Source organism: Zerene cesonia, chromosome 8, assembly GCF_012273895.1.
Source record: "Zerene cesonia ecotype Mississippi chromosome 8, Zerene_cesonia_1.1, whole genome shotgun sequence".
Lineage (NCBI taxonomy): Eukaryota > Metazoa > Arthropoda > Insecta > Lepidoptera > Pieridae > Zerene > Zerene cesonia.
The window spans coordinates 8553848-8566382 of NC_052109.1; the positions used below are offsets into that span (position 1 = coordinate 8553848).

Here is a 12535-nt window from a genome sequence, read left to right on the forward strand (position 1 = left end):
CAGATTCGAAATTCAAATGTAATATTTTTTTATAATTAAGTGTAACAGTATTTATGGCCAGACTAAGTATAATATAAGTAGGATTTTAGTTCAGCTAGCTTTTTTATTGTACGTGATTACTCTGTAAAAGTTTGTATTTTATAAATAGAACGATAGACAGACCGACACACAGCGAAGTTTGAGTAACCCCTGTTACATTTAGCCTTTAGATGCCTCTCTTCAATCTTTTCTTAATCCCTTTCCGATTTAAAGTCTGCAATCGATTTGTAGAGTTGTTAGGTCTGCAATCGACCTTACGCCTCTCCAAATGTTCATGGGCGGTGGTAGCGCTTACCATCAGGCGAACCACCAGCTCCATTGCCGAAGATGACATAAAAAACCACTCGACCCGTTTACTCATTGAATTCTGAGCACTTATAAAACAATTATCCGATATAACAACGAAGATAAAAACGCAGTTATGTATACCAATGATAGCACTCTCACCGTGCGCAGCGAAAAATTGTGGAAAGTTTGCTCAATCGGCAATCGTTCTAATTATCAGTGGCATGCTGCAGTTAACCATAACACCATCAATGGGACAATGTGGATATACTAGTAAAAAAGTTTTTATTAAACACGAGCCATTCGTCCCGAATCCGCCCGGGATAAATGATGAACCGGGATGATAAATATAGGCTATGTTAGTTGACTCAAAACTTACTTACAACTGCAGTTAAAAAAAGATATTTCGAAAAACACTTGACCGCTTTGAATGAATTCTAAGATACAACTGATTTGTTATCAAACTATTATACTATGTTTTATAACTAAAGCTTTTTTATTGTATTACTTTTTACTACTTATAAGACAGCTCTGGCGCTCCAAGGGTCTCGCACGCTAAGGGAACTACTGAAAATCGGCGCTGCTCCACTAGTGCTTTCGCCTCATCACAATATTCTACAACAACTCGACCGTTCTTGAAATACTGCTTTTAATTGAATATCTTATTGTATAATTTTTTTTACTTGTAAGTTATTTTTTTAATGTTTAATTTGTAAACGTATATTTATTTCAAATAAAACTTCTTGGCCGTAATCTATTCGTAAGTCCAAAGGTAATCTAATTCGCTAAACACTAAACGATTGCGAGATAGATAAACGGCCACTGTCTAATGAAATTAAACGTATTTTCATTCCAAACAAAACTCCTTGGTCGTACTCGTAAGGCAATAGGTAATCTAAGTCACTAAACACTAAACGAAAGCGTGACTGAGAAACAGCCACTTCTTAATTAAAATGGTACATTATATCCCCATAAATCCAAAGCACAGTTGCAGCAGTAAAATACTTGTTTGTGCATCCATTTAGCACTGATATATCTACGAGATACAGCTCGCTGCACGCGACAGCCTTTTCAATTACCAGTATATTTTAACACAGCCCAGTTATGTACGGAGATAATATCCGATAATGTGGCTAATATACGTGTTGTTCGGCATGGTGCATTTATCAGTGGGGAGCATAGTTTCGACAGTACAGGGACGGATACGGGGCATAGAGCACGAGGGATTCGATTGTTACATTGGTATCCCGTATGCGGCTGCGAACGGATATGGGGGTAGATTTAAGGTAATATGCTTTGTAAAATTTAAAGATAAATCCAAATTATAACTGCTGTTACAATTGAGAAATTAAATATGTTCTATACTAAACCGGTAGAAGAATTAAACAGATATAGTTGATGCCATTTTGACAATGTTCAAGTTCATTCTAGAAAGCCAGCATCGCCCCAACCTGGTTAGGTATACGGGAGTCGCATGATCCATACTGCACGTTCAGATCGGAAACCACGGACTGCCTTCAGCTCGATGTCTACGTTCCGAAAACAGGTGCAGCGCCCTGGCCAGTTCTCGTCTGGGTGAAAAGCAGCGGCGGAGACTATCATCCAAATAAATTGGTGAAACAAGGCATCATAGTAGTTATTGCTCGACATAGGTAAGATTTGCATCCAATAAATATTTTGGTACTCTAGATCTTGCAGACAAAGATATAAAATATAACAGAAATAATTGCGGTTTAAAAATAAATTTTCAGAATGGGACCAATGGGCTTTATGTGTTCTAAGGAAGGCAATATACCGGGCAACGCAGGGGTAAAAGACATAGTGTCAGCGCTACGATGGGTGCGGGATAACATAGTTGCATTCAAAGGCAATCCAAATAGAGTGGTGGTAGCCGGGCAGGGCTTTGGTGCTGCAATGGTCGAGGCCCTCACGATCTCACCAATGGCTAAGGGCCTCTTCCACGGAGCAATAATGCAGAGCGGCAGTATCTTAGCACCTTGGGCGTTCAACTACGACGCGAACGACAAAACAGAATACTTACAAATAAGGCTGAATGATACAGACTCGTTGCGAATCTCGATACTGGATATAGTTGAGCAATCCGAAGAGTTAGACGTTCCGTACTTCCCTTTTGGCATGTGCATTGAAAAATCTATTAAAAACGAGGAAAGCCTTCTATCGGAAGCGCCTTACAATGCTTTAATGAAAGGCAAAATGAGTTCCGTTCCCTTGATCGTCGGATACAATACGGATGAAGCGTACATATTTATTTCAACGTTACAAGATATAAAAGTCGTTAAGCAAATGGCGAGAGAAACATCGCATCTACTTCCTGCGGAGTTGCAAGCGATGAGCGAGAGAGAAATGAGGCCGATCGTCAAGCAAGTCACGGATATGTACTTTAAAAATGAAATGACGACGAGTTCCGTTTTGGAATATTACAGGTTAGAAGCCAGCTGAATCAAATATTTGTGTAGCGGTTATTTAAGTTATATGCGCAGTATTTAGATAAATCTAATAATTTATAATTCACTGCTTCTTACACCTTTTTTATTTTTTATATTATCTTCTGTATTTACCAGTCTACAGACTGGACCGTTTATTTAGATACGAAAACTGTAAATAAAGTTTATCATTATTTTTATACTTTGACGTGCTTTAAATATGATTGAAAAGTTTATATCATACAGAATAAACATTGCCATCACGGATCCAAAACGTATTTTTGCTCATATCGTTTCAGGGACGCCTATTTCCTAAACCATATTTACCGCAGTGCGAAATTTCACGCGTGCCACAGTCCCGTTTACTTCTACCAGTTCTCACATTCCGGTAATGTTGGAGTGCTCCCCGAGGCTGAGGTGAAGAAGACGGGGGCAGCGCACTCCGATGAGCTCGCCTATCTGTTCCCCAGCGAGGACATAGAGTTTGATGGAGACGACGCCGTTGTACATCAACATTTGATCCAGCTCTGGACCAGCTTTGTTAAGGATCTGTGAGTTACTATATGTACTTATAGTTGATCATGCAAGTACATATTATGTATTTTTAGAGAACGACTGAAACATAACTTACATATTTATCTAGTCAAAGTCCTCATATTCAATAAGCTTGAGTAAGCCTATCCTTGAGTACTCTCCTATGTATGTAATCTTTTTGCTTAACTTTTCCCAGTGATCACCAACAGCTAATTGACATGTTTAGTCCGGAATAGGCAATGTTAACTGTATAATATATGTGTATGACACAAAGCTGAAATTTGATGGAAGATATGTAAAGCATAATACTAAAGCCTCGTTATAATTTTTAGAAAGCCTTCAGGCCCAGTGCAGTGGGATACGATGGAGCCCCAGAATCCTCGACTGCTGGACATCAATACGAGCCCGTCAATGATAGACTTCCCCCACAGGCGGGAGATGGCAATGTGGGAGGGGATATACGAGAAATATTATTTTAGGAGACATTAAGGCTTACGAAATGCGCTGAACTGAATTATCCGTAGGAACTAAACCGTAACTCTTTCTGTATTGATTGTAATTAATGTTGTTATATAATTTGACGATTTGTGTGTGATAAAGTGTAATCTGGTAGAATAAAAAAAAAGAAAAACAGATATACAGATAAAATATGTCAGAAGGACTTTTTAGGCGCTTTATTGGAAGGTTTAGGAGCACTCATTATATGAGCCTATTTTATATATGTCAACCTGTATTGAAAACTATACATTGCTTGTAGTGCATACGCACAATTTTTTTGTGAGCGACGGATCGCGCATTATATAACGTTTATTGGGATTCAGTCGCAAGTGGCGAGTACAGTGGAGTTAAATGTTGTAAGGAAGAACTGCGACGTACAATTTGGTCATAATTTTGTTAATAACGTAGTAGATAATTAAAAAAAAATACGTAAAACGTAGTTCTGTTTCAGTCAATAATTAAAGTGTGTGTTCTTCGAACCATAAATAATAAAAAAAAAAATATATATTATGTTATATAATAATCTCTAATTAAAACTTACCCCACCGTGACTCTTGTGGTAAAGCGTTTACAGTTACAGTTTAACTTATACCCTCTAACGCATACTAAAATTTACCTGAAACAATAAATAAACAGATTAGTTTTTTTCTGAGTTTCGAGTACCTACTTAATTTAAGAGAAATTAATAACTTTAAAACCGATTTCAAAAAAAAAGCTCATAATTTTACTGGATGAAGATATTTTAATTTTTTTTTAAGTCCATTGATAACGAAAAACCTTTCGATCCGATAGAAAAAAAAAACATAAAGTGCGTCCAACACTTCCCCTGTTGCATCCCCAACAATGCATTTGACAGCCGTTGATCGAAATTACCTTTACTCAGCTTAACTTTACGCTTCAGCTATCAGAGGCCTGTCCCATACAGTGTACAATTCAATTGAATAAAAACTCACACGCAGCCCATACATTACAGATCGGAAGAAAAAAACCTACATGTAGGTGCAAATAGTTTTAGTTATTAACTCTCTTCACGGCATCCAAATCAATTTAAAAGACGAATCCAATTCCTCATACATATTGAATTATTTAATTATACATTTATAATACTATGAGAATACAAGCTACTGGTTGATTAAACATGTGTAGGTCTCTTATGATACGTTTTTTCTTGTTTAAGAGACAATGTTTATAGTTATGTAAGGCATGTTATGGCAAAATAAAGATTTTTATTTTATTTTTATTATTTTTTATTATTATATGTGGGTAACGATGATCTCTTATCATGAGGTGATCTGTCTATTCCGTTGTCTTCTCCATATAATATAAAAAAAATCCTACAAAATGCCTACTTCCTCACGATATTTATCTACACCATACAATGAGAATGATATGGTGTTATGGAGTCGTTTAATTAAAACATATGATCTAAAAACCAACCCAATGGTTTTTGTTACAATTAACAAAAAGGTTGGGAGTTCCAGGTCTACAATTCTCATATCAGTTGGTCCATTCAGTTTTCCATGTTTGATAATGTCATGTTTGATATTTAAAAAAGCAATTCGTTACGAAATATCCTAAGATAAGCTTGGAAAGGCCGTATCAGCTTGTAATATTGTTGATAACATAAAAGCTTGGGAGTATCATCGCGTACATATATTGTCCGATATATAAGATCTAATTTTATCATATTATGATAAATAGATGTCATTTTGTCATATTATGATATGTAGATATATCATAATATGACAACTAGCTGCACCCCGCTGTTTCACCCGCGTAAGTTCGTATCCCGTAGGAATATCGGGATAAAAAGTTGCCTATATGTTATTCCAGTTGTCCAGCTGTCTACATACCAAATTTCATAGCAATCGGTTTAGTAGTCTTTGCGTGAAAGAGCAACAAACACATACACATCCTTACAAACTTTCGCATTTATAATTAGTAGGAAGTAGGATGGTAAAATAAACTAAACTCCAAATACATCCATTTAGACGAATGAGAGTTTTTGGGATGCATGATGATTTTATATATCACTATTTTCGTTTGTGGGAGTCACAAAATATGTGCAGTTATTTTATGAAATGAAATTTAGGTCATCTTAATAATTTGCAATTATATTTATAAGTGCTTTTCAGAAACATAAAACTAATCAACCAATATAATACGCTATATATTTACGACAGTTTAGGATAAATAAAGAAATATTTAAAAGTATAAACTGTAATAGCGGAGTCTCCAAAAACGCGCCAGTAATTTTAACCTTTCCCTCAAACTAATCCCCAGAAACGAGATCACTATTCAAAACAATATAAAATATATTCTACTCCACAGTACTCCGCTTGATTGATTCGCTTCGAAAGCCTACATGAAGAGGCACTCTGTTATATTGTTTTCATTTCCCCGCGACTTGCGAGCGTATCTATCGAATCAAAACATTTATGGAAGCGAAATAATAAATGAAGTTTACCGTTTACGATGATCGCGCTATTTCTCTTCTTTATCATCCAATCTACAATCTACGCTGAGGTTGTGGTAGACAATAGGATCCCAGAACTGCGGGATTTTGCGAAGGGCGATAGCCGCGCTGAAGACAATCATGTGGTTCGGACGGAGACCGGACCAGTACGAGGCTTTAAGATGCAGGATGCAGATATTATACAATATTTCGATATACCGTATGGAACATTTGACGCGACTAACCCGCTGCAGGTACTTACATGTTCTAGCGCAATCAAAAACTGATGGTATCACAAAAAAAAAAATTGTTTTTCACAACGTATTTTGTTACGATTATCTCCATAGCAAATTGTGCTCTAATCGAAACTTATCAGGTCGTTTTTAATTAAAACTTTCAGGAACCGAGCGGCGCGGCACCCTGGACAGACGTTCTTGAAAATCAACAGCACGTGAAGCGATGTCCGCAATTAAAATCTGACGGAACATTTATGGGCACAGCAGACTGTTTGACGTTGAGTGTATTCGCACCTAAAACAGCGGAAAACGTGGAAGTCCTATTTCACATTCACAATGGAGACTTCATTTCAGGAAGCGGAGATCCTGACGTGTACAGCCCCAAACAGTTAGTCCCAGAGGGTGTTATTCTTGTTCTGCCAAACTACAGAATCGGACCGTTAGGCTTTATATGTATTCAAGATAAAACTGTACAAGGTAACGCTGGCCTTAAAGATCTGACATTAGCACTCAATTGGGTCAGGAAAAATATAAAAGCATTCGGTGGAAACGCTTCCAATATAGTCGTCAGTGGATCCGGGAGTGGCGGAGCTTTGGTTGACTATCTTTTGATTGCGAACGAGACAAAAAATTGCATCGCTAAAGCGATAACGGAGAGCGGTTTCGCCTTATCGCATTGGGCTATAGATAGACACCCGATGAAGTCTGCCGATATAAATTTAACGATAAGTCAAGACATAGAATCCTTCGTAAAAAATTACAGCGACGTAACTTTGAAGCCCTGCATAGAAAGCGAAGGAGGTTTGATAGTTAAATCCTTCTGGGCATCTCTAAAAACGCTAAATATTAGTATACCAGTTATGATAGGATCTGCAAACCACGCCGGCATGCAGTCTGTGCTGCGGCTGGATGAGGAAAACGTATCTTTGATTAATGGAGACTTGTCACAGCTACTACCGAACGATTTAGCATTGGGCGAGCAAGATAAAAATGAGATAAGTAATAGAGTGAAATCGCATTATTTTGGTAATAATAATATAACAATTAAGGCGATGGATAAACTCTCACTTTGTTTTACCGACTTCGGTTATTTAAGCCCCGGCATCCGACAGGCAAGGGCGTTAACTAAAGCGGGCGCTACGGTTTACTTTTACGAGTTTTCATATACAGGGTATAGAAACAACCCAATTAACGGAGCAGCTAAAGGCGATTCTTTACATTACATTTTTCAGAAAGATACGCCGACAGTTGAACAAACTGAAGGTGCTAATGGAATGCAAACCATTATGAAAAATATATGGACTAGCTTTATAAAAACAGGGTACTATATTATACTATTTCTTAGTGGATTTTTATCTTATGAGTTTAAAGTAAATATGTATTTTTGTTTTAGGATTCCGTCAACAGGAAATGTGCAGTGGAAACCGTTCGGTTCAAATGTTGAAAAAGAGGAATGCTTGGAAATAGGCACAGAATTAAAACTGTTGGACAACCTGCACAGTGAACGATTAAAACTATGGGACGAGATATATAAACGTCATTTTATTGAAAACAACCTCGGATATATGCTGAAATCACCTACGATCCTTATTTTCGTCAACATATTCGTGACTTTTAACTTTGTTATAAGCATTTCATAAACTTCACCTGAACCCTCTAGTTAATGTGAGCCATGTTATGTAAAATAAGTGGTATATTAAGGAATTAAATTATTAGCAAGCACATGTTTTATCAATTCAGGTCCATTCTTGTCACCACACGTAAACATTCGGCGGGTGCAAATGTTATGAACATGGCGAATTGTTTTAATAACTTTCTCTGCATTTACGTTAGTCTGACTTACCGGTGGTTTGACGGAACACGTAATTAACAAGCAATGGTGAATTTTATCGGGCTAAAGAGGCACATATTTCTGATGACGACAGTGCAATTATTTATTCGAGTTGTTGGTCGAAGTGGCGTGGTGCCGCGACACTGGGACGTCAGCACTACGCAGGGGATAGTTAGGGGGTATTACAAGCCCAACCCCCCGCATTTCACCTTCCTCGGTGTGCCCTACGCCCGCTCGCCCACTGGTTACGACAGGTTTAAGGTCAGAATACTCATTTGTTAGGGCGAATTCATGTTTTATAAAGAGCAATTTCAAGAGTGCCTTTTGGAGTTATTAGATGTAGGATATTTGTTTTCTTCAGAGATATTTATTGTACTATATTATATTATACACTTTAATTATCTTTGATTAAGTAATTATTATTTCAATAAGAGAAATATTCTCCTAATGGATGAGCGCCGAATGCAGCCTACAATCACAGCATATTAATTATTAAACAATAACATAATGTTTTCATTAAAACTTTCTTGTGACTGCTCTAGGCGCCAGAGCCACTTCTATCATGGGACGGTATATTCGAAGCGACATACCAAGTAAAGTGCCCCCAGTCAGACCTCTCGGGAACCGAGGATTGCCTGGTGGTCAACATTTTCATTCCAGCTGTTAATCAGACCAATATGCCTGTGATAATGCATTTTCACGATGGACACTTCCAAAGCGGGTAAATAGTAGGTATTATATGAGGGATCATCATTTTATACATATGAGATAGAAAGGGTATTTGAGGTGTAACCCTCAGTGTTACCATTTTAGTAACGACTTTAGTAGTTAATCTCTTAAAAATAAAAGTATTCAATACAAATTAAGGTTATTAATTATAACAATAAAGATTTGACATAGATGATCCGATGATGAAATTAATTTATTAGTCACTGACTAATTAATACAGAAATAAAAATAAAAAAAAAAATTTGAAAATGATTCCTTAGATAACAACCAGTATTTACCAAAGTACATAATTTCTTTTAAATCTCATACCATGATTAAAGTCATACACCACAAAACATTTCAGCTGGGGTGCATTTCACGCACCGCCCCACTTTTTAGAGCAAGAAATAATCGTGGTAACATTTAACCACCGCATTGGCGCTCCCGGTTTCCTCTGCTTACGTTCTCCAGGGGTGCAAGGAAACGCGGGGCTGAAGGATCAGATAGCCGCCCTCTACTGGGTGCATCGCAACATAGCGCAGTTCAGAGGCAACCCTGAAGACGTCACAGCCTACGGCACTGGTAGTGGGGCTGTATCAATAGAACTGCTACTGCTATCTGGAGCAAGTGACGGTCTTTTCCAAAAGACCATCCTAGAATCAGGATCAGTGTTAGCACCGTCGTCAATGACCTATAACCCTATTTTGCTAGCACTAGATAATGCGAAGGAACTAGGCTACAAAAGCGACGAGGATCTAAACAATCTACAAACGTTTTTCCAAAAGCTAACAATACATAGACTTGTTAATGCATCCACAAAATGGTTGCCGTGTTTGGAAAAGAATTCTAAACAGGCCCTGATATATACCGATCCATTGCATGTATTAACCAGTGGAAACTTCCGGCACATTCCCATGATGTTGGTGTACAGTAATTGCAAACAAATTGACGTAGTAGAGAACAATAAGCCTAGATTCAGAACAATTCCTGTGAATTTCGATCCACTCCTACCAAACAATTTGGACATGGATAATATGATTGACAAACAAAAAGTTGGCAAATACACCAAAAAATTCTATTTTCACAATTCCGAAACCCCGGAGGGTGTGTTACAAAGCTTCATAGACTATGTCAACGATGTATTTATCGAGTATCCATTGGTAAAATCTGCAGCTTATTATGCAAACAAGAACATCCATCCAGTTTTTTTAATGAAGTTCACTTATAAGATGAGAAATGAGAGTCTCAGCTGGGAAGCTAGACACGGAGACATATTCCAGTTTGTCTTTATGGACTTACATTGGGAAAACCCAAAAAATATTGTAGCTGATATTTTGAGGAAATTGTGGATAAACTTCGTAAAAGTTGGGTAAGTGAACAATTTTTAATCATAACTTTTAAAATCTGTCGCCATGTAAATTACGCAATAGATGTTGTATATTAATTTCATGATGTAATAAAAATACAACTTCTAGTGCTAAAGGTATTAATTATAAGATAAAAGGTAAGAGGAGATGAAGTAATTAAAAAAGCTTTGTATAAGCAGACGCACACTGTAGTTTGGGTGCTTAATATTCAAACTACCTAGAAGTACCTACATTGTTAGGTTGGTACTGAGGTAACATTCAAGAAATTCAAAAACATGATAAACTAAGGTTTCTGAGTCCAAACTAAGAAAAAAGGTAATATTCAGAGTTTAAGTTAAAATAGATACAATTAGAAAGGGAAATATTAATTGAAAATATATCTAATGGCTTTATTATTTGAGAGATTTTGTATTCCAGGGATCCTACCCCCATCACAACAGCTCTCATACCAGAGGTGTGGGTTCCAATTACAACTGAAATAGTGGAGGGAACAATTAATTACAGACAGATCAGCTACCTCGACTTTGGCAGGCACATACATAACAAGGAAATATCTACTCAGCAGTTCAAGTTCTGGGATCATATTTATAGCAAATTTTATAAACATTATTCCAATTCTTAAGAAATGTTTTTTTATGATGATACATATATACACATTTAAGATTAGTTTTTATAATACTTTCTACAACTTATGATAAAACATTCTGTTTCATTTTTATAAAAATATTAATGAATAGCACACCATGAAGGTGAATGGTATTAATTAAGCAAAGGATATTATTTAACATTATTGCTATTAAATTACTAATTCATTATCACATGTAGTATAGAGTACAGCAGATACTTGTCTTTGGAAACAAGATTTGTAGCTAAGAATGTCTGAAACTCTATGTGGAACTAATCTGTCATCAAAAACTTTCTTATAAGATTATTTTTTAATAATTAATTTTAACTGCTTTATTAACCTTCAAAAAAGTGATGGCAAGTTTTGAATGCTAAGAATACTACAAAACTGTGTGTAAAGATTGTAATTTTAATTCCAAATATTAAGACTGAAATAAATGTTAGCATTATTCATTCACAATAGACTTAACACAGTTTTTCAGTTTCTTCATACGATAAAAAACTTTTGGAATTTCCAGATTTCGAATGTCAGGTGATAAATAAGTGTACATCCGTGTGAAACACGCGTTGAACTAACGCAACTTTATTTGGAAATATGCATTCATACTGAAATAACTTATTGACACGATATAAATGTACACAATTTTAGTATCAAATATTGATCGATAAGTAATGTAAACTTAAATTTGTCCACGAGAATTAGGTACGTCGTCAAAAAACAATAATACCGTTACCTGATGAATCGAACCCGGAGATGAGAAGCGAGGTTTCCACCGATGTGCTAGCACTCACGAAACAATAGCATAACTATCCCTACAATTTTATTATCACTTTTCACTTAATTTTCATTGAATTTAATAATAAAATCAACAAGTAAAATACAAAAGGCAAAACATGAACCACCCGTCAGATTGGCCACTGACATGACGTGAGTTACGTTTCGTAACCGGTAATTTAACATTATATACGTACGTCCAGGAACGCAACTGCTATAAAATATCAATTAGATTAAAAAAAATAATATAACATGATTTTTTATGTCAAATGTTGTGTAAAACTACATTAACGTATTTGAACCTTAAAATAATATGTTATCAAACTGTTAGTAACTTATAGCGACATCTCTTGTTGAATTAAGGAATATAACTTAAGTAATGGAGTATTAATTAAATTAACTACGAATAAATAAAGATTTTGTATTTGTGTTTTGAATTTTTATTATCTGGTATGCGAATTCGATATCAATAAACTAATATGTGAGATAATTTTTTTCAATAAAAGCTATTTGTCTACTACAAACAGTTTTTATTATTTATTATAAATAGGTTCTATTTTTAATCCAATCCGAGGCAAATCCAACAACCTCCAAAATCACAAAAATTCATTCATCTGATTTTGAACTATAGGTTGGTAGTTTAACTCACGATTATTCCGTAAGTATGTTTATGTAGAGCTGATACACACGATACGAGTAACCATGACTTAATCTTTCATATCCTACTAAAATATCTCTC

The 12535-nt window shown here is 36.0% G+C and overlaps 3 protein-coding genes across 3 annotated transcripts in view; 2 read left to right on the forward strand and 1 right to left on the reverse strand.

The window, feature by feature from the left end:
* Positions 1-4294, forward strand: part of LOC119828761 (juvenile hormone esterase-like) — a 20555-nt gene extending 16261 nt beyond the window's left edge. The window contains exons 7-11 of the mRNA XM_038351004.1: positions 1443-1610; positions 1756-1976; positions 2076-2768; positions 3068-3319; positions 3635-4294. Coding sequence (XP_038206932.1) covers positions 1443-1610; positions 1756-1976; positions 2076-2768; positions 3068-3319; positions 3635-3791 — 1491 coding nt within the window. The 3' untranslated portion in view covers positions 3792-4294. The remainder of the gene's footprint in view (positions 1-1442; positions 1611-1755; positions 1977-2075; positions 2769-3067; positions 3320-3634) is intronic.
* LOC119828435 (serine/threonine-protein kinase D1) overlaps positions 1-11945 on the reverse strand; it is a 51307-nt gene extending 39362 nt beyond the window's left edge. The window contains exon 1 of the mRNA XM_038350583.1: positions 11756-11945. The gene's annotated coding sequence lies outside the window, so the exon portion shown is untranslated. The remainder of the gene's footprint in view (positions 1-11755) is intronic.
* LOC119828762 (neuroligin-3-like) lies at positions 6276-11019 on the forward strand. Its single transcript, XM_038351005.1, has 7 exons — positions 6276-6509; positions 6656-7662; positions 7885-7991; positions 8417-8583; positions 8865-9043; positions 9395-10399; positions 10815-11019. The coding sequence occupies exons 1-7, from the start codon at positions 6276-6278 to the stop codon at positions 11017-11019; spliced, it is 2904 nt and encodes a 967-aa protein (XP_038206933.1).
* Positions 11946-12535: the final 590 nt, after the last annotated feature.

Excerpts from the sequence above, each read along its gene's own strand:
- LOC119828762 (XM_038351005.1), top strand. The coding sequence starts at position 6,276 with ATGATCGCGCTATTTCTCTTCTTTATCATCCAATCTACAATCTACGCT. Across the intron at positions 7,992-8,416 it reads ACTGTTGGACAACCTGCACA|TGCAATTATTTATTCGAGTT; the intron begins GTGAACGATTAA and ends TGATGACGACAG. Across the intron at positions 8,584-8,864 it reads CTGGTTACGACAGGTTTAAG|GCGCCAGAGCCACTTCTATC; the intron begins GTCAGAATACTC and ends TGACTGCTCTAG.